The 27221-nt window shown below is 62.2% G+C and overlaps 1 protein-coding gene across 1 annotated transcript in view; it reads right to left on the minus strand.

Annotated features, from left to right (window-relative positions):
- SND1 (staphylococcal nuclease and tudor domain containing 1) overlaps positions 1-27221 on the minus strand; it is a 475599-nt gene that overhangs the window by 19534 nt on the left and 428844 nt on the right. The window contains exon 17 of the mRNA XM_045027292.1: positions 8931-9119. Coding sequence (XP_044883227.1) covers positions 8931-9119 — 189 coding nt within the window. The remainder of the gene's footprint in view (positions 1-8930; positions 9120-27221) is intronic.

Consider the following 27221-nt stretch of genomic DNA (forward strand, 5'->3'; position numbering starts at 1 on the left):
GCCAGGCAGGACTCTGGGGAGCCTCCTCTCCCTCGGAGCAGCCTGTCTGCAGGGCAAGAAGCTCCCACGGCTTCACCTCCTGGGTCTGACCTTGGAGCATTCAGCATCCTCTGCCCCTCCGTGCGCGTCCCACAGTGAGTCCACCCAGGCGGGGTCCTGGGGAAGCCACAGGGTCCTGCCCCCCCACTGCGCAGTCAGACGTGACTCTCAGCCAGCCAGTAACACAGAGGTTTATTCGATGACAGGAACAGGGTCTAAAACAGAGCTTGTAGGTATCGCGAACCGGACCCCTCGGCCGGGTCCATTCTGGGGGGCAGTGAGCCAGACCCCCACGTCTGCACTTCACTCCTCGTCCCCAGCCAGCTCCAGACTGAAACCCCCTCCAGCCCCTCCTCCTCTGCTCCGTTCCTTCCCTGGGCCAGGAGGTCACCTGATCGCTTTGTCTCCAACACTTTCACTTGGCACCTTTGCAGGGAGGGGGCCTAGGCCGTCAGTTGCTAGGAGACAGAGTGTCAGGCATTTAGGTGCACTGGCCCCTTGCTCTGCAGCAATCACACCCCCTTATTCCACCACCTTGATATTAAGAACTGCAGAGGGGACACTGAGGCACCAACACCGTATTCAGAGCAAACATTAAGAACATTCCCAGCTCATCACAGCTGGTAAGTGACAAGGTTAGTTTAGGCCAAACTACATGGAATTCACTGAGCCCCATCAGCCTGCAGCACAGGCCAGCTGGTACCCTACGGAGGCCTGATGCCAGCCTAGATGGGCAGAGGCGGCGGGGACTCCAGGTGACCTACTTTAAGGGTTAGGGCTGTTTGGAAGATCCCTGTGATTCACGTCTCAGGGCTGCCGGTCCCCCCGTCCCCTAACACGCCCCTCCCTGCTTATGAAGTAAACCAACCCCAGTCTCCCTTGGCCAGGCGCTCTGCCCCCTCCAGCTTTGTTCCAGCCACTGTCTCCCACCTTCACCTGCCAATACCCACGATGGCGGATGGTATTTAAAACCTCAAGCCACGCAGCGCTGTTCACTGGAACACCAGCCAACCCCAGCAAGACACTGCGCCCAGCTGGGCTGCTTTCGCTCTAGATGTCCTTGTTACTCAGCGCCCAAACGCTCCTTGAGCCTGCTAGGCTCCCAGCCTCCTGACATCCTGCAGCAGTGAGTTCCACAGGTGAACTCGGCCCCACGCGGAGACGGCTTTCCTAGCCTCAGTGCCGCTGTCCTTTCCTCTCCAGGCCCCCTTGCTCTCCTACGACAAGACGCAGTGGCCGGGAATCCCTGATCTCACCCATCCCAGGCAGCATGTCCTGCGTCTGTGCGCGTCCCCGGAGAGCCGGGGGGCGTTCGGCAGGCCCGGGTCACCTGGCTGAGCCCAGGCTGCGGGGCTCCCGGGAGAGGAGCAGAGGGACTCCTGACCGCGCTGGCGCGTTAATGTGTTTTACTGGGTTGATTTTCCCCACTTGTTGCCTCTGACACAAATTCAGAGGGATGGGGCCTGTCAGGCAGGTAGCAGCCTGATGACAGGGCAATCAAACAATTAACTGCCGAATAAACCCTGCTTTAATTGTCAGGTTAACGACCGGCTCGTGCTGCTCTCCCGCTGGGCCGTGGCGGGTGGCTCGCGCAGGCTGCTACGCCGGAAACCTCCTCTGACCTGGCGGGCTCCCCGGCGCTCGGGGGGAGACGGCCCGGCTTCGGGCACGAGCTGTACCAAACAGCAGCGATGCTCCGGAGCGCAGCCAGGACAGGCTGCAGCCTCGCCGTGCAGTGACCCGCCCCCCCCTCGGCATGCGCTGCGGCACCCGCACCTCGCCCGGGACGGGCATTTCCCTGCACACGCTGGGCATGTGCAGAGCATCAGGGCCCTGCCTGGCCTCCCGCCGGGACACGGGGGGCTCGGCCCCCCCTCTGCAAGCTGATGGGCTGGCCAAGGGCCAAACCCAGATGTTCTTCCACCTGCCCCATGGTGCTTATAGGACCCGACCCCCACATATCCAAACTCGGGGAGCTCCCAAGCCGTTGCTGCCCCACAGATGCACGGTTCAGAGCTACCCGACAACCCATGTGGGGCTGCATGGGACTCAGGGGGCAGCAATCCCCCCCTCCGCTGGGATGGCTCTGCCAGGGCAGGGGGGAGAGCACCCGCTGGGATCCCGGGCTGCAGCACAGATGCCAACGCAGGAACCGGCCGTACCCCCCACTGGCCTGGCGGGGTGAAGGAGCTCGGCGCTGGGATGGACCTGCCAGGCCGCTGGATCACCCAGGCTGAGATTCATCTGGGGCTTCCGGCTGCAGGATGGGTGCCCGCGACGGAATGGCACTGGGAGCAGCTCCGGGGCGGGGGCGGCGCCCGGGAAGGGGCCGGGAGCGGCTCCGGGGCGGGGGCGGCGCCCGGGAAGGGGCCGGGAGCGGCGCCCGGGAAGGGGCTGGGAGCGGCGGCGGCGCCCGGGAAGGGGCTGGGAGCGGCGGCGGCGCCCAGGAAGGGGCCGGGAGCGGCTCCGGGGCGGGGCGGCGGCCGGGAAGGGGCCGGGAGCGGCTCCGGGGCGGGGGCGGCGGCCGGGAAGGGGCCGGGAGCGGCGCCCGGGAAGGGACTGGGAGCGGCGGCGGCGCCCGGGAAGGGGCCGGGAGCGGCTCCGGGGCGGGGGCGGGCGGCCGGGAAGGGGCCGGGAGCGGCTCCGGGGCGGGGGCGGGCGGCCGGGAAGGGGCCGGGAGCGGCGCCGGGGCGGGGGCGGCGGCCGGGAAGGGGCCGGGAGCGGCTCCGGGGCGGGGCGGCGGCCGGGAAGGGGCCGGGAGCGGCGCCCGGGAAGGGGCTGGGAGCGGCGGCGGCGCCCGGGAAGGGGCTGGGAGCGGCTCCGGGGCGGCGCCCGGGAAGGGGCCGGGAGCGGCTCCGGGGCGGGGGCGGCGCCCGGGAAGGGGCCGGGAGCGGCTCCGGGGCGGGGGCGGCGCCCGGGAAGGGGCCGGGAGCGGCTCGATCGCTGCCGCGGAAGAAGGACCCTCCGCCGACGTGGGCACTGGCAGCTAATTGAGCTGCTGATTAAGTCCCACCGCTGTCTTCGGCGGCAGCTCTTTCGAATCGGGCCCCGCAGTGCCTAAAGCCAGCCCTGGGGGGGGGAAACGGGGGGGCACACAGAGCCCCTGGCACGGGGGAGGGGACGAACGGGGGGGCACACAGAGCCCCTGGCACGGGGGAGGGGAGGGGAGGCACGGGGGGGGCACACAGAGCCCCTGAGACGGGGATGGGGAGGGGAGGGGAGGGGAGGGGAGGGGGCACAGGGACCCCGGGGGGGATGGAGGGGTGCAAAGTGCCCTGCTGACTGCACTGAGCTCGGCCGCCAGGAGCAGCGGAGGGGGGTCGCCTTGGCTCGTCAGCCCAGCCCGTGGGGAGTCAGGCGCGGGGAGAGGGGGTGACGTGGCCAGGCCCCCACCCGGCGAGGCAGTGCCGGAGCTGGGAACAGAACCCAGGGGTCCCGAGTGCCTCACTACAACCACTAGGCCCCACTCCCCCCCAGAGCCATCTGCCTGCTCACGCCCTAGCGCCTGTCCCTCTAAGGAGACACCTCGCTGGGAGCAAAGCCGGTTTCCCCGGCTAGCCCCTCCGGTGACCTCCCACCTTGCCGCTGCATGGTGGAGCTGGAGGCGCGGCCAGGGCAGAGGGCACGGTCTGCTGGGATCTCTCCCCAGGGATCCCTCCCCAGGCCCGCGTGTTGTGCACGGCCTGTCCCTGTCACTGGCCAGGCCACGCCACAGAACGGGCTGCGGGGTCCCCAGGGGGGACGAGGCAGCGGCAGCTTTCCCACATCAGCTGATCGAGGCAAACCCCAGGCTGCTCCCTACTGCCCCCCGGCAGGCCCCAGACGGCCGTGGTGGTGCAGCTGTGCGGGATCCCACCCCAGGCCAGGCCAGGCGAGCGGGTATTGACCCATGCTGGCACGTTTCCAGCGCCCTCCCCTGCTCAGCAACCCGCAGGCGGGCACTGCCAGCCGCCTGGTCTCCGGGAGTGGAGGGAGGGATGTGGGGTCAGGAGCTGGGAGGACAGCCGGGGGGCTGGGCCTGCAGAGGCCCCCTTGGCCCCGGTGCTGGGGGATGCAGCGGGAGAGACCATAATAGAGGCTCAACTTCAATGTATACCCCAAATTAAGAAACACAGTAAAAGAACTAAAAAAGAGCCACCGTGGCTTAACAACCATGTAAAAGAAGCAGTGAGAGATAAAAACTTCCTTTAAAAAGTGGAAGTCAAATCCTAGTGAGGCAAATAGAAAGGAGCACAAACACTGCCAGCGTAAGTGCAAGAGTGTACTCAGAAAAGCCAGAGAGGAGTTTGAAGAACGGCTGGCCCGAAACTCCAAAGGTAACAACAAAATGTTTTTTACGTACATCAGAAGCAGGAAGCTGCTAACCAACCAGTGGGGTCCCTTAGGGCCGCCCAGAGGATTCAGGGGCCTGGGGCAAAGCAATTTTGGGGGCCCCTTCCATAAAAAAAAATTGCAATACTATATTCTCGTGGCCCGGGCCCAGGCAAACTGCCCCACTTGCTCCCCCCCACGGGCGGCCCTGGGAAAAATAAACCTTCCGCGTCTCGGCACAAGCCCACTTTTGAGAAAACTTCTTTACAAGGTATCACTGGTTCTCAGCACCAGCTAGTGCTAAAAGGCACTAAAGCTCATTGAAAGGGTTGGACAAATATTTTCTGGAAAAACTTTTTCTGGATCGAAAACTAGGGGTTTTTAAAAAGCAAAAAAAAAATCACGGACAATGTCTGCTTTCCTTCAAAATTTGTTGTGGTTTTTTTAATTGAAAAGCTGAAATTAGTTTGCCAAAACCTGAACATGGTTTGGGGTTTCAGAAGTGTGTGGCCAAATATTTGCTGCTTGCTGTGTTTGATTGTTTAAAGAAACAATAAAAAATTCTGCTTAAAAAAATCCAAAACTTTTGAACCACCTCAGCTTGTGACCAAACGCCTGAGCCCATCCAGGCAGAGATTTTTCCAGGTTTCTGATACTCTGCTGGCTTCCTTGACTCATATCTGTCTCCATAACTTCGGCTTCATTTAGCTTAAAACATAAGAACAGCCGTACTGGGTCAGATCAAAGGTCCATCCAGCCCAGTATCCTGTCTGCCGACAGTGGCCAATGCCAGGTGCCCCAGAGGGAGTGAACCTAACAGGCAATGATCAAGTGATCTCTCTCCTGCCATCCATCTCCACCCTCTGACGAACAGAGGCTAGGGACACCATTCTTACCCATCCTGGCTAATAGCCATTTATGGACTTAACCTCCAGGAATTTATCTGTTTCCTAGAGACTGGCTCTGTGGGGTCCCTCACAAACTGGAGATGGTTACTGTGGGTTTGTCTTTAGTATAACTTATGTACATATGCCACGAACTGAGCATTTGAGCTTGTTCCGGAATCTGGGATGAGCCTATGTTGTGAACACTGAAATGCTCAAAATAGCACATGCCTGTGAATGGACACAAGGTGCTAAAATTAAATTAACCCAGAGGTTCTCAAACTGGGGGTTGGGACCCCTTAGGGGGTCACGAGGTTATTACTGGGGGTCACGAGCTGTCAGCGTCCACCTCAAACCCTGCTTTGCCTCCAGCATTTATAATAGTGTTAAATATAAAAAAGTGTTTTTCATTTCTAAGGGAGTGGGGGGGTCGCACTCAGAGGTTTGCTATGTGAAAGGGTCACCAGGACAAAAGTCTGAGAACCACTGAATTAACCCCTCTGGAGTCTCAGGGAATGAAGGGGGGGGTCTCCCTTGGTAGGGTTGGGAAGGATATTGCCCTTCTCATGTTATCCCTCCCCCAGTGGCTAATTTTAATGAAGCTCCCCTCCCCTGACATGAATCTCCCTATGGCACTGAAATTAAATACAGACTAGAACTCGGCATTTGAGCAGTGAAAGGGATGGGGGCCCTAAGGGAAAAGCTCACAGCTCGGCTCTTCTGCAAGCCTCAAACTGCTGAATGAGCTTTAGGGTAGGCAGGGGCGGCTCTAGGTATTTTGCTGCCCCAAGCACGGCAGGCAGGCTGTCTTCGGCGGCTTGCCTGCGGGAGGTCCCCAGTCCCACGGATTCGGCGGCAGCCTGCAGGAGGTCCGCCGAAGCTGCGGGACCAGCGGACCCTCCACAGGCATGTCGCCGAAGGCAACCTGCCTGCCGCCCTCACGGTGACCGGCAGAGCGCCCCCCGCGGCTTGCTGCCCCAGGAACGCACTTGGCGTGCTGGGGCCTGGAGCCGCCCTGAAGGTAGGGCAGGCTGTGCCTCCCAAACAGCCTGGCCCTGCCCCTTATCTGACCCCCACCCACTTCCTGCCCCCCTCAGAATCCCCGACCCATCCTGCTCCTTGCCCCCTCACGGTCCCCCAGAGACTCCCCACCACCACCCTGGGACCCCACCCCTGCTCCCTGTCCCCTGACTGCCCCAACCCCTATCCACCCCCTGGCTGAGTCCTGACAGACCCCCGGAACGCCCACAATCCAACCCCCCCGTTCCCTGTCCCCTGACCGCCCCCCCCCAGCCTCTGCCTCCCCCCTGTCCCTGGGACTCCCTGCCCCATAGCCAACCCCCCCCAGACCTGGCCCCTTACCCCCGGCTCCCCGCTCACCCGGAGCCTCAGCGCGTCGTATCCAAGACCGTCCCTGAACAGCGCTGCAGCCTGGCTCCGGCAGCGCCCCTGAGCTCTGCCCTGCTCAGAGCCGCGTGGGGAGGGGCGGGGCTGCGAGCTCTGGACCGAGCAGAGGGAGCTGAGCTCAGCCTGAGCTCCCAGCCCCGCCCCCTGACCATGCAGCTCGGAGCGAGGCGGGGCCCCGCCGGAGCCAGGCTGCAGCTATTCAGGGACGGTCCTGGGTGCGCTGAGGCTCCAGGCGGGGTCGGGCCAGGGCGGGGGCCTCACCCGTTCTCTGGGGGGCCCCTGCGGAGCCTGGGGCCTGGGGCAAATTGCCCCACTTGCCCCCCCCGGTGGCCCTGGGGCCCCTTGACGATCGAAATACAAAAGGAGCGCTTAAAGACGATCAAGTCATTGCGGAGAAACTAAATGGATTCTTTGCTTCAGTCTTCCCGGCTGAGGATGTTAGGGAGATTACCAAACCTGAGCTGGCTTTTGTAGGTGACAAATCTGAGGAACTGTCACAGATTGACGTGTCACTAGAGGAGGTTTTGGAATTAATTGATAAACTCAACATTAACAAGTCACCGGGACCAGATGGCATTCACCCAAGAGTTCTGAAAGAACTCAAATGTGAAGTTGCGGAACTATTAACTAAGGTTTGTAACCTGTCCTTTAAATCGGCTTCGGTACCCAATGACTGGAAGTTAGCTAATGTAACGCCAATATTTAAAAAGGGCTCTAGGGGTGATCCCGGCAATTACAGACCGGTAACTCTAACGTTGGTACCGGGCAAATTAGTTGAAACAATAGTAAAGAATAAAATTGTCAGACACATAGAAAAACATAAACTGTTGAGCAATAATCAACATGGTTTCTGTAAAGGGAAATCATGTCTTACTAATCTATTAGAGTTCTTTGAAGGGGTCAACAAACATGTGGACAAGGGGGATCTGGTGGACATAGTGTACTTAGATTTCCAGAAAGCCTTTGACAAGGTCCCTCACCAAAGGCTCTTACGTAAATTAAGCTGTCATGGGATAAAAGGAAAGGTCCTTTCATGGATTGAGAACTGGTTAAAGGACAGGGAACAAAGGGTAGGAATTAATGGTAAATTCTCAGAATGGAGAGGGGTAACTAGTGGTGTTCCCCAAGGGTCAGTCCTAGGACCAATCCTATTCAATTTATTCATAAATGATCTGGAGAAAGGGGTAAACAGTGAGGTGGCAAAGTTTGCAGATGATACTAAACTGCTCAAGATAGTTAAGACCAAAGCAGATTGTGAAGAACTTCAAAAAGATCTCACAAAACTAAGTGAGTGGGCAACAAAATGGCAAATGAAATTTAATGTGGATAAATGTAAAGTAATGCACATTGGAAAAAATAACCCCAACTATACATACAACATGATGGGGGCTAATTTGGCTACAACGAGTCAGGAAAAAGATCTTGGAGTCATCGTGGATAGTTCTCTGAAGATGTCCACGCAGTGTGCAGAGGCGGTCAAAAAAGCAAACAGGATGTTAGGTATCATTAAAAAGGGGATAGAGAATAAGACAGAGAATATCTTATTGCCCTTATATAAATCCATGATACACCCACATCTCGAATACTGTGTACAGATGTGGTCTCCTCACCTCAAAAAAGATATTCTAGCACTAGAAAAGGTTCAGAAAAGGGCAACTAAAATGATTAGGGGTTTGGAGAGGGTCCCATATGAGGAGAGATTAAAGAGGCTAGGACTCTTCAGCTTGGAAAAGAGAAGACTAAAGGGGGATATGATAGAGGTCTATAAAATCATGAGTGATGTTGAGAAAGTGGATAAGGAAAAGTTATTTACTTATTCCCATAATACAAGAACTAGGGGCCACCAAATGAAATTAATAGGCAGCAGGTTTAAAACAAATAAAAGGAAGTTCTTCACGCAGCGCACAGTCAACCTGTGGAACTCCTTACCTGAGGAGGTTGTGAAGGCTAGGACTATAACAATGTTTAAAAGGGGACTGGATAAATTCATGGTGGCTAAGTCCATTAATGGCTATTAGCCAGGATGGGTAAGAATGGTGTCCCTAGCCTCTGTTTGTCAGAGGATGGAGATGGATGGCAGGAGAGAGATAACTTGATCATTGCCTGTTAGGTTCACTCCCTCTGGTGCACCTGGCATTGGCCACTGTCGGTAGACAGATACTGGGCTGGATGGACCATTGGTCTGACCCGGTACGGCCTTTCTTATGTTCTTATGAGAGCCCCAGGCAGGGAAGGGACCAGACCCCCTCCTGGCAGCTCCCTCTCCTGTGGAACGGACCCGTCTCTTACCTTCTCCTTCTTCTGCTTGGCGGCCTCCTCCGCGGACAGCAGAGCCTTGTAGTAGGAGCTGCGCTCGGCCGTGAAGTGCACCTTGGAGAGCGCGTGCTCCACCAGCGCCACCGACAGGTTCACCCCCTCGATGTGCAACCAGCCAATGAAGTTCCCAGCCTTGTCCATACTCTCCACTTCCACCTCCACCTGCGGGCACAGACGGGCAGGCCGGTCAGCGTGCGGCTGGGGGAAGCACGGGGGGGGGGGCGGTGGGCATGGAGCTGAGGGGCAGGGGAGCACAGGGTTGGTGGGCACGGAGTTGAGGGGCAGGGTCAGTGGGCACACAGCCTCGGGGAAGGGGTAGGACGAGGGGAGGGCTGGGGGGGTACAGGGGGGAGGGGCTGGGGGTGCACAGCCTCAGGGAAGGGATAGCATGGGGGGAGGGCTGGGGGGGGCACAGAGGGGGGGCTGGCGGGCGCACAGTCTCAGGGAAGGCGTAGCACAGGGGGAGAGCTGGGGGGGTATAGGGAGGGCGGGGCAGCACAGGGGGGCTGGGGGAGCACAGGGAGGGGTGGGGCTGGCGGGCGCACAGCCGCGGGGAAGGGGTAGCATGGGGGGAGGGCTGGGGGAGGCACACAGCCGCGGGGAAGGGGTAGCACGGGGGGGCTGGGGGGGGTACAGGCAGGGGAGGGGAGGGGAGGGGAGGGGCCAGCAGGAGCACAGCCGCGGGGCAGGGGTAGCACGGGGGTGGGGGCTGGGGGGGCACAGGGAGGGAAAGGGGAGCACGGGGGAGGGGCTGGGGGTGCACAGCCTCAGGGAAGGGATAGCATGGGGGGAGGGCTGGGGGGGCACAGAGGGAGGGCTGGCGGGCGCACAGTCTCAGGGAAGACGTAGCACAGGGGGAGGGCTGGGGGGGTACAGGGAGGGCGGAGCAGCACGGGGGGGCTGGGAGGGGACCGGGAGGGGTGGGGCTGGTGGGCGCACAGCCGCGGGGAAGGGGTAGCATGGGGGGAGGGCTGGGGGAGGGCGCACAGCCGCGGGGAAGGGGTAGCACGGGGGGGGCTGGGGGGGCACAGGGAGGGAAGGGGTAGCACGGGGGGAGGGCACACAGCTGCGGGGAAGGGGTAGCACGGGGGGAGGGCTGGGGGGGCACCGAATGGGTCATTAAAAGGCCTGGCCAAGGCCAGCCCATATCAACGGAAAATCCCAGAGGACCAACCACCAGGCCTGGACCCCTGGCGAGCAACGCCCGGGGGGAGGGGGATTCCCCACCGCCCCGCTGGGAAGCTGGGCACAGAGCCCGGCTGGAGAACGAAGGCCGGGGGTGAGTGGGGGCTCTGGACGGCGCGGGGGCTCTGGACGGCGCGGGGGCTCTCTTCTGGGAACGAAGGAAGGAGCCAGAGAGAGGGGGCCTGACCCCCCGGAGGCACCACGGCTTGGCTGGGCTCCGGCTGAGCAGAAGGGCCTCCCTCGGCTGCAAGCTCCGGGCTGACTGAAGGCCGAGGCTGCCCCCGTGGCTAAGACCCCGGCGGTCCTGATACCGCTGCCTCAGCGGCCCCGCACATGCCTGCTGTGTGCACTACTCCCGGCACCGTGGCCGTGTCTCCCAGGGCCCCGCTCGGCGGGAGGCTGGGCTCAGGCTCAGGAGGCCACGTGACCTACCCTAGAGAGGAGTGAGACCTGGGGGGCTGGCGCAGTACAGCGGTTCTGCCCAAAGACCGGTCCAAAGGGGTGGGGGTGGGGGTGGCACCGATCCGGCGGCTCTGTGATGCACGGGGCGGCTTCAGCTTAGAACGGAGCCATTGCAAAGGGCTTGTCTCCACTCCACAGGGATGCTCAGGAAAGAAAAGCCGAAGGAACTAAAGGTGTGATTGGAGGCGGGGCAGTTAAATCCTAGCCACCCCGTGTAGACGCTCAAGTGGCCTAAATTCAGTTCACTTAATTCACACCCTGGTGCCCTGCCCTGCTGTCCCCCCAGACAGCTGCTCCCCGCACTGCCCCCGCTCCCCTCCCCCAGCCGTGGGGAGCACGAGCCTTTCATCGACTCGCCTTCGCTTGGCTGAGTCAGTTCCCCGGGGCCTCCTCCCCTGCACGGCGCTGTCGGCCTCCGAGATCCAGGAGCTGGAGCCTGAGGCTCCTGCACACACCTTACACCAGTGCTGGCAGCCGGCGGCGCCCCGTCCATGGGCAGCCAGCCCCCCAGGCCAAGCACTTCCCTGCAGCCGCCGCACCCAGCCTGCTGTCTCCAGCGGCCCCTGCAGGATGTGGTTCCCCACGTCGGGGCGTGGCCGGGGCCCCATGGCAGGTGCTCAGACACTCGCAAACAATGCAATGGGCCCTGCCCTAGCTGGCGGACGGCACCTCCTGCAGCACTGCCCCCCAATGTTGTGCTCCGAGGGCCCCGCTTTCCGCAGCAGCCGGGGGGTCCTGGCAGGCCGCCCCTGCTGACCTGGCTGGGGCTGGCGGCGCTCGGGAGAGCTGACGAGCTGGTGAAATGAAGCGGTATGGCTGCGGGCATCAGAAAGAGGGAAGGGAGCTCAGCCAGCCGCCGAGCGAGGCCCCGGACACACTGTGCCAGGGCCTTCTCCTCCTGCCAGGGCAGCGCCGGGATGCTGCGTGCCGAGCGCAGGGCGCGAATGCAGGGCCACAAAGCTTCCCGTCCATTTGAGCTGCCCTGGTAAACATGGGAGACGCGGCAAAGAGCAGCCCTTACGACTCGGCGCTGTCCTCAGTGAGGCGCCGGAAGTAACTTCGGCGCGCAGTCCGGGCGGGCACGGCTGGAGACGTGGGTCTGCTAGGAAGCCCGGCACGGTTTGCTTGCTGCCCCGCGAGCTACTGCACATAAGGCTGTTCCGGCGGGAACGGCACTGACCCTTCAGCGCTGCGAGGCACAGGTACGGTTTGCCATGCGGACGGACTTCCTGCCCGTTATAACGCCATGTTAATAAACCCCAACCGCCGCGTGCCCACCCCCTGGCAGCCTGACAGCCAGACTCAGCCACGGCGCGCCCTCTGGTGCGAGGGCTGGGGCTGGGGAGCGCGGGGGCCGACGGGGACTGGCAGAGCGGAGGGGCTGGGGAGACACGGGGAGCGGGGCCAGGCAGCGACTGGCGGAGCGCGGGGGCTGAGGAGACACGTGGAGCGGGGCCGGGCAGCGACTGGCGGAGCCCGGGGGCCGAGGGGGGCGACGGGCAGCGACTGGCAGAGCGCGGGGGCCAAGGGGGGCGACGGGCAGCAACTGGCGGAGCCCGGGGGCTGGGGAGACACGTGGAGCGGGGCCGGGCAGCGACTGGCGGAGCGCGGGGGCAGAGGGGGGCGACGGGCAGCGACTGGCGGAGCGCGGGGGCCGAGGGGGGCGACGGGCAGCGACTGGCGGAGCGCGAGGGGCGAGACGGGGAGCGACTGGCGGAGCGTGGGGGCCGAGGGGGGCGACGGGCAGCGACTGGCGGAGCGCGGGGGCTGAGGGGGGCGACGGGCGGAGCGCGGGGGCCGAGGGGGGCGACGGGGAGCAACTGGCGGAGTGCGGGGCCGACGGGGAGCGACGGGCGGAGCGCGGGGCCGAGGGGGCGCCGGGGAGCGACTGGCGGAGCGGGGGGGCCGAGGGGGGCGACGGGCGGAGCGGGGGGGCCGAGGGGGGCGACGGGCGGAGCGTGGGGGCCGAGGGGGGCGACGGGGAGCAACTGGCGGAGTGCGGGGGCCGAGGGGAGCGACGGGCGGAGCGCGGGGACGAGGGGGGCTACTGGGAGCGACTGGCGGAGCCCGGGGGCCGAGGGGGCCGACGGGGAGCGACTGGCGGAGCCCGGGGCCGAGGGGGGCGACGGGCAGCGACTGGCGGAGCGCGGGGGCCGAGGGGGGCGACGGGCAGCGACTGGCGGAGCGCGGGGGCCGACGGGGTGCGAATGGCGGAGCGCGGGGGCCGAGGGGGGCGAGGGGCTGCGACTGGCGGAGCCCGGGGGCCGAGGGGGCCGACGGGGAGCGATTGGCGGAGCGCGGGGGCCAAGGGGGGCGACGGGCAGCGACTGGCGGAGCGCGGGGGCCTCGGGGGGCGACGGGCAGCGACTGGCGGAGCGTGGGGGCCGAGGGGGGCGACGGGCAGCGACTGGCGGAGCGCGGGGGCAGAGGGGGGCGACGGGCGGAGCGCGGGGGCCGAGGGGGGCGACGGGGAGCAACTGGCGGACTGCGGGGGCCGACGGGGACCGACGGGCGGAGCGCGGGGGGCCGAGGGGGGCGATGGGAGCGACTGGCGGAGCGCGGGGGCCGAGGGGGGCGACGGGGAGCGACTGGCGGAGCGCGGGGCCGAGGGGGGCGACGGGCGGAGCGCGGGGGCCGAGGGGGGCGACGGGCGGAGCGCGGGGGCCGAGGGGGGCGACGGGGAGCAACTGGCGGAGTGCGGGGGCCGAGGGGAGCGACGGGCGGAGCGCGGGGGACGAGGGGGGCGACTGGGAGCGACTGGCGGAGCCCGGGGGCCGAGGGGGCCGACGGGGAGCGACTGGCGGAGCCCGGGGGCCGAGGGGGGCGACGGGCAGCGACTGGCGGAGCGCGGGGGCCGAGGGGGGCGACGGGCAGCGACTGGCGGAGCGCGGGGGCCGACGGGGAGCGACGGGCGGAGCGCGGGGGACGAGGGGGGCGACTGGGAGCGACTGGCGGAGCCCGGGGGCCGAGGGGGCCGACGGGGAGCGATTGGCGGAGCGCGGGGGCCAAGGGGGGCGACGGGCAGCGACTGGCAGAGCGCGGGGGCCAAGGGGGGCGACGGGCAGCGACTGGCGGAGCGTGGGGGCCGAGGGGGGCGGGCAGCGACTGGCGGAGCGCGGGGGCCGAGGGGGCGACGGGCGGAGCGCGGGGCCGAGGGGGGCGACGGGGAGCAACTGGCGGAGTGCGGGGGCCGACGGGGAGCGACGGGCGGAGCGCGGGGGCCGAGGGGGGCGATGGGGAGCGACTGGCGGAGCGCGGGGCCGAGGGGGGCGACGGGCAGCGACTGGCGGAGCGCGGGGGCCGTGGGGGGCGACAGGCAGCGACTGGCGGATCGCGGGGGCCGAGGGGGGCGACGGGGAGCGACTGGCGGAGCGCGGGGGCCGAGGGGGGCGACGGGCAGCGACTGGCGGAGCGCGGGGGCCGACGGGGAGCGACGGGCAGCGACTGGCGGAGCGCGGGGGCCGACGGGGAGCGACGGGCGGAGCGCGGGGACGACGGGGGCGACGGGGAGCGACTGGCGGAGCCCGGGGGCCGAGGGGGGCGACGGGGAGCGACTGGCGGAGCGCGGGGGCCGAGGGGGGCGACGGGGAGAGACGGGCGGAGCGCGGGGGCCGACGGGGAGCGACGGGCGGAGCGCGGGGGACGAGGGGGGCGACTGGGAGCGACGGGCGGAGCCCGGGGGCCGAGGGGGCCGACGGGGAGCGACTGGCGGAGCCCGGGGGCCGAGGGGGGCGACGGGGAGCGATTGGCGGAGCGCGGGGGCCGAGGGGGGCGACGGGCAGCGACTGGCAGAGCGCGGGGGCCGAGGGGGGCGACGGGCAGCGACTGGCGGAGCGCGGGGGCTGGGGAGACACGTGGAGCGGGGCCGGGCAGCGACTGGCGGAGCGCGGGGGCTGGGGAGACACGTGGAGCGGGGCCGGGCAGCGACTGGCGGAGCGCGGGGGCTGGGGAGAGACGTGGAGCGGGGCCGGGCAGCGACTGGCGGAGCCCGGGGGGGCGGGTGCCTAGCGGACCGTGGGGACAGGCAGGAGGCAGGCTGCTCACGCTCTCCCATCCCCACAGCAGGTGGTGATTGCGTTGGGGGCGAGCGATTTGACAGATCACCCCCTTCCCCTGGGTCTCTGAGTAAATCCGAGCTGGACAGATGCCCAGAGGAACGTCCCCGCCTGCGCCCAGTAACTTCTTTCCTACCTACGGCGGAGTCATGACCTGGCCAGCACCACTGCCCTCTACTGGACACGTTCAGAACGACACGCGTGCGGGTCTTAGGTCCTATATGCCAACAGCTGCTGGGGAGTCTCCTCTAGCTCACGTGGTCAGAGCTGTTGCTTTGAGAGCAGAGGGGGCTGGGTCCTAACCCTGCTATTGCTGGGGAGTCCCAGGCCAGCCCAGGCGAGAGCCGGAGTATTGTGGTAGTTGCCAAGGGGCTATTGCCATCTCACCCACAGAACAAGCTGGCGCCTCAAGCAATGCCAGTCTCCAGGCCAATGGATGCTCGCTCAGGACAGTGTCTGGACCAGCCATGGTCTGTGGGACCCCACGAGGGAGGGCTGCAGCCCTGGCACTGAGAAGCCATTTTGGAACAGGACGGAGCCAATCACCACCCAGTGGGCTCAGCGTCGGTGCTGGAACCAGGGGGGCTGCCACACCCCCGGGCTGAAGTGCTTTCCATTATATCCAGGTATTACAGTTTGGTTCACTGGCTCTCAGCACCCCTGAGTCCCTGCAAGCAACACCCCTCGCCGGTCAGGTGAAGGCAGAGTGCCACAGGCCACGCCACGTGGCTGCCCCGCATGCTGCGGAGAGCTCATCTGGCCTGGTGCACGGACGACAGCCCCTGCCCCTTTCTGCGCAGCACTGGCTCCCTGCTCTGCGCGAGACTCCAGCGTGCCACTGCCTGTGCCAGCCGCAGCCCCCCTGTGTCCCAGCCACCGCCTGAGCGCTCTGGATCTGCGAAGAGGAGCCTGGGAGCTCCGGCTGCAAGAGCTGCTATTAAACATGCAGGGTCCCTCCCTCCCGCAATTATCATGCCACAGGGATCTCAAAAGGGAACCGTGGATGGGAAAAAATGACACTCAAAGCAGCACAACTGATCAAAATTAGGTGTTCTATTCAGACAGCCGCCCTGGCTGCCATGGCAACCAAAGTTCAACCGACACCTTGCCGTGTCCTCCAGCAAAGCCCCCCCCCCCCAGAGGCCCCTGGGCAAGGCCACCACGCTGAGCAGGTGGGTCAGGAGCTCTCCTTGGGCTGGCAAATAGGGGGCACTTTAGGGGCACTGCTAACACTCGGCCTGGGCACAAGGGAATCTCCAAGCCCAACCCTCCATCACAGCTCCCAAGGGCTTCCAATGCCCATGCTTCAGGGCTCCCAGCTGATCCCCAGGCTGGGTCAGGAGGAGACTTGCCCCAGGCCACTGCACCAACCACCACTAAGGCTGCTTCTCGGCCATGGCACAGGGCGCTGGAGGGCACCATATGCACCAGGCCTGCCTCAGGGGCAAGGCACGTGCCCATCAGCAGCCCCGGCGCACAGCTGCGCTGATGGGCGGTTTTGCACCCAGCGTTAGCGGAGCCGGAGCCCCAAAGCAGACGGACGTGAGCGTGGAGCAGGGTGGCACTGTCTGGTGCTGACCCTCTTTGGCTATCGTGCCATCCTTGGGTCTCCCCACAGCGTCCTCCCTACACCCCCAGGGCTGCCCCGCAGCACGTGGTCCAGGCGATCACAGGCTGAGCTCAGCTCCAGCCTCCTGCATTCACCTCTCCAGGCTGGACCAAGGCCTTTTTTCATGCACATTAAGATACACCCTCCACAAACCCTACAGCCGGCCCCCCCAGCCCGTTTCCTGGTGTGACGCTGGAGGCCAGCTCATGCCAGGGTCCCCGGGCCTCAGCTGAACACCGCCAGCTCTGTAGCTGGAACCCGGCCGGCTCAGCTGTGCGGTAGGCTCATTAGAACAGGTGTCAGCGTTACCGGAATGTGCTCCGTGTTCAGGCTTTATTGGAGAGTCGCTGCTGGCGTGAGCCCCACTTAGAGCATCTGTGTCCCGTGTTGTGGTAACAGCCGCGGTGACTGCAAACCACCAGCCAGGAGAGACACTAACTCGTGGGAAGGGCAGAACTCCAAGCCCAGCCCAACAGGGACGCCCCATCCAGCCCAGACAGACCATTGCGGGACAGTCAACGAGAGGACAACAGACTGGTTATTCTGCCTGCTCCCGTCAGCTCAGCTGTGCAGCCCAAAGCATGCTGGGAGAAGAGACTGAGGCCCCTAAGGAGGAGGAAAAAGTGGTTCCTCTTCTGTAACGTGTTCCTCGAGATGCACTGCATGCGCCCATTCCACTGCTGGAGAACTCTCTTCCCCTCTGTGGTACCCAGCGGGGTGGCCTCTGCCGTCTGACGCCGCTGCACGCGGGTAGCAGAGCTGCCTCCGACCCCCTCAGCTCCTTCGCCCCACACAGACTCCAACAGAGAGGGCAAGGCAGCGGGGCGTGGAAGGGACCCTTACGGAAAGGTAGGGAACCGTTTCTCCTTCGTGTGGTTGCACCTGTCCATTCCACTGCGGGCGAGTCCCAAGCAGACAAACCTGGAGGGGGGCTTGGAGTCTGACACTGGCCCATCCACGGACTGGCAGGGAATGGCATCGGGAGTAGCAGAGGTGTGGACTGATGACCAAGTTGCTGCTTTGCAAATGTCTAAGATGGGCACTTACAGAACCATGGGGTTCGAAGGGACCTCCAGGATCAGCTGGGCTAACCCCCTGCCACGATGCAGGATCTGGTGTGTCTTTGCGCCTATGGCTGGCGTTCCATCCCTCTGAGCACTTGCACCGAAAAGCCGCTGACGTTGCCTGGGCTCTGGTGGAACGGGCCGATGCTCTAGCTGGCAGGGCTGCATTAGCCACCTGGCAGCACAAACGGCTGCCCGAAGAGACAGAAGAGGAGATTCTCTGAGTGGAAGCTGGATCAGCCCTTAGCCCTGTCTGCAACTGCCATGCAGTGTGTGGGGATCTAAGGGCTTGGCAGGCGCCAGGGAGGAAGCTAACGGCATTATTACACCCAAGGAAACAAGTCTCTCCTCATCTCGCCATGCAGGGGGCTGGGAAGAACGTCAGCAACGAGACATGGGCGGCCTTCGGGAGAGGGCGGAGAGAAACGTCATCCTCATGGAAAACGGTCTCGGGAGGCTCTGCCACTCCCCCTCCCTCTGGCCACCAGAAATGCTACCTTCACAGAGAGCCAGTGGCAAGGGGTTCTGTGGGTGAATCCCAGTCACTTGGCTAGCGCTACGTTCAGATCCCGAGGGATGGGATCTGGCACAGGCGGGTACGGTCTGACCAAGCCCTTCAGCAATCTGGCGACAGTGGGGCTGGAGAAGAGGGTCTGGCTCTCCACCGAGGGGCAGGAGGCTGAGACAGCTGCCAGGTGTTCTCTTATAGAGCAAAGGGCCCAGTGCTAACACTGTAGGCAGAGAAGAGTCCAGTGTGAGGTTCAGGGGTGCACACTCTGGGGACCAAATGGAGCAGCGCTTCCATTTAGCCGGGTTAGTGCCCCTAGGTGAGAGTTTTCTCCTATTCAGATGCATTTCCTGGACACCCTGAGAACAGGCTGATAGGCTGGGGCAGAGCAGGCGGCCACGGTCCTGAGAAATCACATCTGGATCCAGCCGGAGAGATGGTGGAGACCTGACTGAAAGGTCAGTAGGGTCGAGGTCCCGCTGATGCGACAAGGATGAGACGAGCATCGTCTTGTTGGACTTTGACCAAGACCTGGGGCAGGAGGGGAAGCGGGGGAAGGCCCACAGGAGTCAGTCTCTCCAGGGAAGCAGAGACGCATGTGTCAAGGAGCCTGGGCTGAGACTGTCACGGAGTCCCCGGGTGCTGCTCTGGAACTGCTCCCCACCAAGCCAGGCAGGACTCTGGGGAGCCTCCTCTCTGTGAGCAGCCTGTCTGCAGGGCAAGAAGCTCACACGGCTTCATCTCCTGGGTCTGACCTTGGAGCATTCAGGATATGCCCCTCCGTGCGCTTCCCACAGCGAGTCCGCCCAGGCGGGGTCCTGGGGGAGCCACAGGGTCCTGCACCCCCACTTCGCAGTCAGACGTGACTCTCAGCCAGCCAGTAACACAGAGGTTTATTCGATGACAGGAACACGGGCTAACACAGAGCTTGTAGGTACAGAGAACGGGACCCCTCGGCCGGGTCCATTCTGGGGGGCAGTGAGCCAGACCCCCACGTCTGCCCTCACTTCCCATCCCCAGCCAGCTCCAGACTGACACCCCCTCCAGCCCCTCCTCTCTGGGCTTTGTTCCTTTCTCGGGCCAGGCGGCCACCTGATCTCTTTGTTCACCTTTAGCATCCCCTTGCAGGGGGGAAGGGCCCGGCCATTAGTTGCCAGGCGACAGAGGGTCGGGCAGAGCTGAGGCCCCCCCACAGTATTCAGAGGGAACATTAAGAACAGTCCCACTCCGTCACAGAGACCATCCCGGGAACAGAATCCAGGGCGTTTTCCGTTAAACATGGCTGCAAACAGGTCCACTTGGGGAGTCCCCCAGCGCCGGAGGGTGGATCTGGCGACGGCCAGGTGATCGGAAAGGTCCTGCTCAGTCGCTCTGCGGATGCGTTCTGGAAGGTCTGCAGCGCCCCGCTGGCCTAGATCCTGGCACGGCAGGCCAGGCAGGCTGTACCCAGAGGGATACCGGCAAGTTGGCAGGGGTGCGGAGATGGGACAAGGACGGCCTGGGAGAGCAGCGTGTGGAGAATGAGCAACAGATGCCGCGTGGCTACGGGAGGAGCAAGCAGCGAGCGTGAGCGGCAGAGAGACACCGTGTGCAAAGCCGGGAGGGAGGGAGCCCGCCAGAGGAGAGTATTCGATTGCTCGGGCCACTGGGGTGCCACTCGCCAGGTCTCATCAGGAAAATTTACACTGACTCTCCGAGGAGCTTCTGAGCCGTGGGATGCACCAGGCTGGGAAATCTTCTCCCCAGGGACGGGGCAGGAGCTCCACTGCTTGGGGCATTTACAATGGGACCAGGCTCAGCCCGCGCGGATGCTCCTACAGCAGCTGATCCCTAAGACCTGGGCTGGAGGGGAGGGGGGCCCAGCTGGGTTGGGTTGGCGTTGTCCAGCAAAGGCACCGTGATCTCACACAGCAGCGAGCCGCACTGTGAACTCACAGGCACGGCCAGGTTTCGGAAGCGATGAGCTTCTAAATCCCCGAGGGGGGTTGCAGGCAGCTGCCCCGAGCAGATGGTGCCCCTGTCTCTGCAGACAGAGCTCTCCAGCTGATGTGCACCGGGGACACTTGAAGGGAGGAGAAAATAATTTCAAGGCAGCAAACCCTGTGTGTGCCACCTGCTGGCGCCAGGGCAGAGGATGTTGGCAAGCTGGCTGGCAGTGGCTCAAAGCACAGGTAGACCAGTCTCGGGGCAGGCTGTCGGCAAACAGGGCACACACCCGACTGGCTGTGAGTTCTAGACTTACATTTCACCAACTAGTCACCCAGTGTGAACCCCTCAGGCCCCGTAACAACCTGGAGCCACAGACAGCCCCCCTTGGGCACCCCACTCTGGCTTGCCACCCATGTCAGCCTGCTTCCCTCACAGCAACAGGCAGGGTTCTGCCAGTCCCAAGGGACCAGTCACTTACCGCAGGTCAACTGTGCTTTAGAGCTCACCGCAGAGACAACGCGTAGAGCCAGTCCTGCGATCACACTCGGAAAAGGAAAGCAGAGAGCTATTTACAAGGTTAAAGCAAGTGACACACACTAATGTCTTTCGAAACTTAAGGCTGTAACTCAACTTCAGCAAGCTCTCTATGTCCCTTAGGGCTAACCCAGGCCAAGCACTGGGGATCCCTTGCTTATGCCAGGAAAATCTTGCCCCTCACACTCCAATGAGACCCAGTTCCTCCTGGGTTGGCGTTTTTATTCCCTTCCCTGCTTCTGCTCTGAGCTGCAAACTCAGCTGACAGGAGGACTTCACCTGCATGACTCATCTCCACCGGGCACAGGGTGAACAACAAAGTCTTTTGTCCTCATTAATGTCCCACACTAGTGTGCCTGGCGTCCATGGGCCGTCCCTGCCAGGCAGCCGTCCCACCTCCTGCTGGAGAGCAGCACTTCCCACTAGCTAATGGCTCTCTCCTGGCGGGTGATTTACAGAGACTCACAACACAAAACACTCCGATGTGCCCGTACAATATGGGACACAGATGTTATCTGGGAGATTCATGCTGGCAGCCACTCAAGCATGCCATAAATTCTAAGCACTGAATGCGTTCTCAGCTCTCCAGTCCCTGCGTTACCAACCCTTACACCCAGCTCTGGGTCTGTCTGGCCAGCTGAGAGATGGGGACCTTGGCATGAGCTGGCACCTGGTCTCCCAGGTCGAGACCCCCGTGCACCTGGCAGAGCTCATGCTGCTGTCTCTGAAGCCCTGGCAAACCGCAGTCCAAGAGCGACCCGCCCTCTCGGGCTAGCGTGGGGCAGGGAGCCAGGGGCTGCCCCGTTCTAAAGACATTCATTACGCTCTGGCGTCCCGCAGCGATCTGCACCAGGATCATTGCAGCAGAATTCCAGAGGCCAAGAGCCCATTCCCACTCCTCAAGCCTGCACCCATCTGCTCCGGTTGGCAGGAGGGGCTGTGCAGATGCAGCTGGGGGAGCCGGCTGGGGCGCAGCAGGGAAAGCCAATCCTCTCGGAGGGCAATGCAGGGCTCCCGCATGCCGTGCCAATGGAGGTGGCTCCCGGTCTCATTTTCCAGAGTCGGGGACAGAGCGGGAACTAGCGGCACCGGGCGCAGTCGCGAGGTCTGCTGAGTTCAGCCCAGCTCTGGCTGCCTCGGCTGGGCACACAGCACCCGCTGCTGTGCCAGCCAAGTCACCGCCTCCGCCAGCCAGTACCCGAGTCGGCCACTCCCACAGGGAGGCCTAGCGGGCAGTGGAGGCTCTGAGCGAGCCAGTGGCTCCCAGGGAGGGTGCTGCGCTGCGCTGGGCAGCAGGGATCAGGGCGACTGGATGTAAGGGGTGGTGGGAGGTGAGGAGACTGGGATGACCAGGCAGAGGCAAGGAGGCGGACGCAGGGGTCGGGGCATTTCTGACCTGGTGCCCGGGCTGCCCTGTCAGGAGGTGACAGAGTAGGGAGTAAGCAGAGGCTGCAGGGGGCTGAGGGGGCAACCCAGCTGCCAGCACCTAGCCGACGGGGGGTCGCATCCAGGCGTCCTGCACCTACGGGCAGCCAGCACCCCCCCCCCCCCGCATGGTTACAGCCGTTCCTATCGGCCCCCAAAGCCCGCGGTGGCCAGAAGGAACTGAGCGCGGGGCAGGGTGGTCCCACGCCCTGGGCTGGGGAGAGGGCAAGGCCAGGCCGGGGGCCCTGGAGTTGCTAGCCGTGGCGGGTGGCTCGGCTCTCCAGCGAGCAGGGCTGCTGTAATGGTGCGTTTTGCTCCCATGAATACTGCATGAGAGCTGCGGCGTGAGCCCCACATTCAGCCAGCCGCCTGGATCTGACGTTTGCCAGACATTAGCACTAATACAATACCATGAATAATGGATCGCCGGGCGCTGGAACAGGCAGGTTTGTGTTAGACGTGTGCACGGCCCTGATTAATGCCGGGCCCTCCGCGGGCGTGGAGCCAGCCGTGCCTCCGGAAGAGGAGCCAGTCATCTCACCATCCCCGGCACACAGGCAACGCGGCACCGTAACAGGCCCTGCTCCGAAGCTAAGCGGAGTCCAGGGCGTTGGAACGTGGAGGGGCTAAACAGCAGTGTCCCAGCTCATGCCACAAGCATCTGCCCTGCGGCATCCTAGCTAATGCCTCACTGCGCTGTACCACCAGACGTGGCGTCCCACCCCAGAGGTGGCTGCATTGCAGCGGGGGCTAAGCGAGCCCTGGGGAGTATAACTCCAAGCAGCAGGGGCGGGGGGCTGGAGGCATGCTGGGAAAGGCAGGAGGCTGTTCTGACGTGGGGAGACACGGACTCACAGCCGCATGCAGCCATGCCCGTGAGAAAGCAGCTGAGCCCCCCTTTCCCAGCCGAATCCGTGGGCCATAGGGCCTGCAGGAGGGAGTGTGCACGTCCCTGTACGGCGACTGTACCTGCTGCAACCCCTGCCCAATTCCGGTAGTAGGAGCACAGGTGTGCGCTGGCGGGAGAGCTGAAAGCTGCGGTGGATGGAAGGGGGGAAGAGACGCATTTGCCTGCACCCACAGGCCAGGCAGGGGGCTGGCTCCCAGCGCTGGGACCCCAGTCGTTTAGGACCCTTCCTCACGGCTCCCCCCTGCGGAAGCAGGGTCCATGTGCATGCAAAGGGTATTTGACCACAGAGGAGCCGAGTGTAGCCGCTGGAGCACCCAGCCTCATGTCTCTGGTGCCTTCTCAGAACTCTTCCCAAGCTCCCCTCCTAGAGGCTGGGCAAACCTAAGGGGAAACCGAGGCACAGAGGGGGCAGTGGCACCCAGGTGGCGGTGCCCTGTCACCACCAGACCCAGCCTCCTCCTGTGCTGCATGACAGGCTGAGGATCCAGCGCCTGACGCTGAGACATGACCCAAGACAAGACTAGCGCTGGGTCCTTCCAGTTCCTGCCACGGGACCGGGAGTCCACGGGGCATGCTGAAACGGGAAGACGCCGGATGTGGTGGCAGCCGGCAGAGTGGCACACCTCCCCCAGCCAGGCCAGGCAAACGGCTGCTTTGATCGCCCAATTGCTGGGCCTGGCAGCAGAGGCGCCCGCTCCCCTAGGCTGCGTCGATCGCTGCTCAGGAAGATGCGGAGCTGTCTCTGCTGCGTGGTGACAAATGGGCAGGCATGGCCTGTTCAAGAGATAATGGGAGACTTGGCAGGCTGGGCCGCGGCTGCTGCCGCTGCTCAGGGCCGGTCTTGGAGTCCTTCGGAGGGGAGGGTTACCAATGCAGCCTCGCCTCTGGCTTCTGGAAGTGATCCAGGGCCGTTCTTATCTCCGGTGCCCAGATCCTGACAGCTCCCCCCTGCTGCGCCGCAGACAGCGCGGGCTGGCGGGCCAGTGCCCTCACACGGCCTTGGGGGACTGGTATTCGCGGCAGGGGCTTCCATCTGAGTCAGTCATTCCCAGGCCGAGCGCGGGGTAGGGCTTCTCTCTTCCCCGCTGCCGGCTTTCGTAGGTAAGGCAGCCGCAGCCCTGCTCCTCGGCAGCCATGTCAGCCCGCGTTCCCGGCCCAGCCTGCGAGCTCCGGCGAGAGCCGCATCCCGCCAAGGGCTGCCCTTTCGCCAGGCAGTGCAGGGCCCGCGGGGGCTCCAGGGCAGGGCAGCACGCTTGCTGCCACAGAGACATTCGAAGCGGAGAGGAGAGATTTGCCACCCACAGCCTGTCCCCCCGAGACTCCGTGGAGAAGGCAGAAATCTCCAGACCAAGTGCTCCCTGGTGCAGACTTGCCCAGCCAGGGTCCGGGGAGGGGAGCTGCGGGGACACATGCACCCTGCACTCCCTCTGCCCACCAAGGAGAACTGACTCCCAAATGCTAGCACTGAAACCCCCAAGGATTTATCGCTGCGTGGAGGAGGAAATTTAAAACCCAGAACCAGCCTGTGACGTTATGAGTATAATATAATATCTCATTGAAAGATGACAGGGCCAGAAAGCGTTAATTAACTCACCTCATCGACTGACCTGACCCCTGGGTGAACCTTAAGGACTGGTTAGGAAGATCTGTAAATGAACAGAGCTTTGAAATGCAAGTCTGTATTGTTAGAGGTAGAAGGGAAGATGTTTGCTCAGGTCGTGTGATGTCAGCAAACAAGTCTCGTTTATTGCTATAGTTTTAATTCAAAGATCAAAAAAAGGAATATTAACATTTATAATGATACTTGAGTGAAATAGTGTTATTGTCTCTGTGTCTCTTTGAAGGTTGTGCTAACCTGTATCTGAACTGTTTAATGGATAAATTACCCTGTGCTAATTGCCAGGAGATTTGGGAGAAGGAGTTAAGCCTATTGTTTTCTCAGGCCAAAAGGCTGCTGGAAATGTATAAGAACCCTGGGACACGATCCTGCTTCATCTCAGATCTGCTCTGGGTTTCAAGAGGGGGAAACCTTAAGCCCCAAGGATTGAGATCCCCAGTCACTGACTGGAGCCACCCTGAATATGGAAATTGGACTGTAACCTCTGGACTATTTCTAAAAGGACTTTTGGCAACTACAAGCTCATCTCTGCTGTGTATCTGAACCTCAAGAATTGAATTCAAGTCTGTCTGTAGATTGATCTTTTAACCAACTCTCTCTCTCTTTTCTTTTTTAATAAATTTTAGCTTAGTTAATAAGAATTGGCTGTAGCGTGTATTTTGGGTAAGATCTAAGTTATAATTGGACCTGGGTATGTGGCTGATCCTTTGGGATTGGAAGAACCTTTTCTTTTATATGATGAAGTAAGATTTTCAGGAATCATCATCATATCTGACAGGTGTGTCTGGACGGAGGCCTGAGGCTGGGCACTTTAAGGGAACTGCGTGGTTTGGACTCCTGAGTAACCAGTGAGGTGCTACAGAAGTTGTTTTGTGCTGGTGTGATATAAATTGGGACCATATAGAACATGGGTTGCAACCAAGGTCCCGTAGTTGCACCAAATCTTAGGTAAAGAGGGTCATATAAGGTGTCTAAGACCAGGTTCTGGGTTGCTGGTTATGATTATGCTGTCTGTGTGCATGTATCATTTTTAGTTGAAGTTATGTATATTGGCTCTATACTGTCTGTATTTCAAGTTGGTGCTGTGCTTCTGGGTGATATCCCAGACAAGTTGGTGTTAGCTCTGCCTAGCCTGCTTGATGGCCCATTAAGGACCATCAGCTACACAATTGACCCATGGAGAGAAGGCAGACACGCCTTGTAACTCAGCAAAGTATGCAGGGACTGGCCCATGTGACTCCAGACTCCATTTTGCTGTAATTTTCCACAGTAAGGACAAAGAGGTTCTTACACCTGGAAAAGCCGATATAAGGCTGATGCATCATCTCCATCGGGTCTTCAATCCTGCTTCTTACCGCTGGAGGGACTTTGCTACAAACTGAAGCTCTGAACAAAGGACTGAATGACCCATCCCAGCTGGGGATGTTCCAGAGACTTGATTTGAACCTGCAGTTTATGCCATCACTGCTACAAGCCTGAATTAAGAACTTTGCCATTACTGTATGGAATTGATTCCATTTAACCAATTCTAACTCTCATCTCTACCTTTTTCCCTTTATGAATAAACCTTTAGATTTTAGATTCTAAAGGATTGGCAACAGCGTGATTTGTGGGTAAGATCTGATGTGTATATTGACCTGGGTCTGGGGCTTGGTCCTTTGGGATCGAGAGAACCTTTTTCTTTTACTGGGGTGTTGGTTTTCATAACCATTCATCCCCAGGACGAGTGCACTGGTGGTGATACTGGGAGACTGGAGTGTCTAAGGAAATTGCTTGTGTGACTTTGGTTTCACCCCACTGGCAAACCACAAGTCCTCTTTGTCTGGCTGGTTTGGTTTGCCTTAGGGGTGGAAAAACCCCAGCCTTGGGCTGTGACTGCCCTGTTTATGCAATTGGTCCTGAATTGGCACTCTCAGTTGGGTCCCGCCAGAACCGCCTCGTCACAGCTGGTTGGTAAATCTAAGTATTGGAATAACCACCAGCGTTTGGGGTTTGTCTGCCCTGTTCTGTTTGCAGTTCACCCTGATTGAGTGACCTCAGCTGGCTCCCACGGGCAGCACCGTCACACAGCCCGCTGGCCAATAGATCAGGGAGCTCGTTCCCCATCAGAGTAACTGTACACGCCACACATCCTGCTTATTCAACTAAATGTTTAAAGAAGTAGCCCCCTCCCTGCCCCGCAGACAGTTTATGGTTTTCTCCTCACCTTCCCAAGTACATTCATCACCCCGGTTTCCTTCCCGCTCTGGCGTTACAACCTGCCGAGCGGCGCGACGGTTTACATCACGCATGCCGAGGCGCAGGCCATAGTGGGTTGGGAGCAGGGGAGGCGAGAGTTAGTGCCTCGGCTGCGGGAAACGCTGAAGCTCCTCAGCGAGGGAAGGGGGCAAGGCGCAGGAGACGGGATGATGAATTTAAGAGCTGGCAGGGTCAGAGGCCCAGCCAGTCTGGCTGATATAAGCGAAAGCTCCCGGGACCCGGCGCTGCTATTAATGTCACCCCTCATGCAGATGAGATATTTATACACAAATAAATCCACACCGCGGGAAGCTGGGCGGGGACTTCTGCCGGAGCAGCCTGTGCCCTCGCTCACCCTGCACACGAATTGGACATCACGAGCCAGAACAAAAGGAGCGAAGCCCCTGACCCCCCTTCCCAGGAATCCTGCAGGCCAATAGCTCCCTGCCACACAGACAAGCCACCAGCTGCCTTCCCGCTCCCGGGCCACCAAACCGACCCACGGCCCGAGTGGAGCCCCCTGTGCCCAGAACAGGAGCAGGACACGAGGGGGCAGCGCACCCCCCGGCTGAGGGGTCCCAGCCCCCCCTCCCGAGGCTGCCCTCAAGGAGGCAGCAGGCAGCTCAGTCTCTGCTCCACGGCTGAGTCGATCCTCAGCCCCTCTGCTGAGGCCGCCAGCCAGTGCCAAGCGTGCCGTGTATTCACCACGTGGAACTGGCTCGAGACT

This window comes from Mauremys mutica, chromosome 1 (genome assembly GCF_020497125.1).
Source record: "Mauremys mutica isolate MM-2020 ecotype Southern chromosome 1, ASM2049712v1, whole genome shotgun sequence".
Classification (NCBI taxonomy): Eukaryota; Metazoa; Chordata; order Testudines; family Geoemydidae; genus Mauremys; species Mauremys mutica.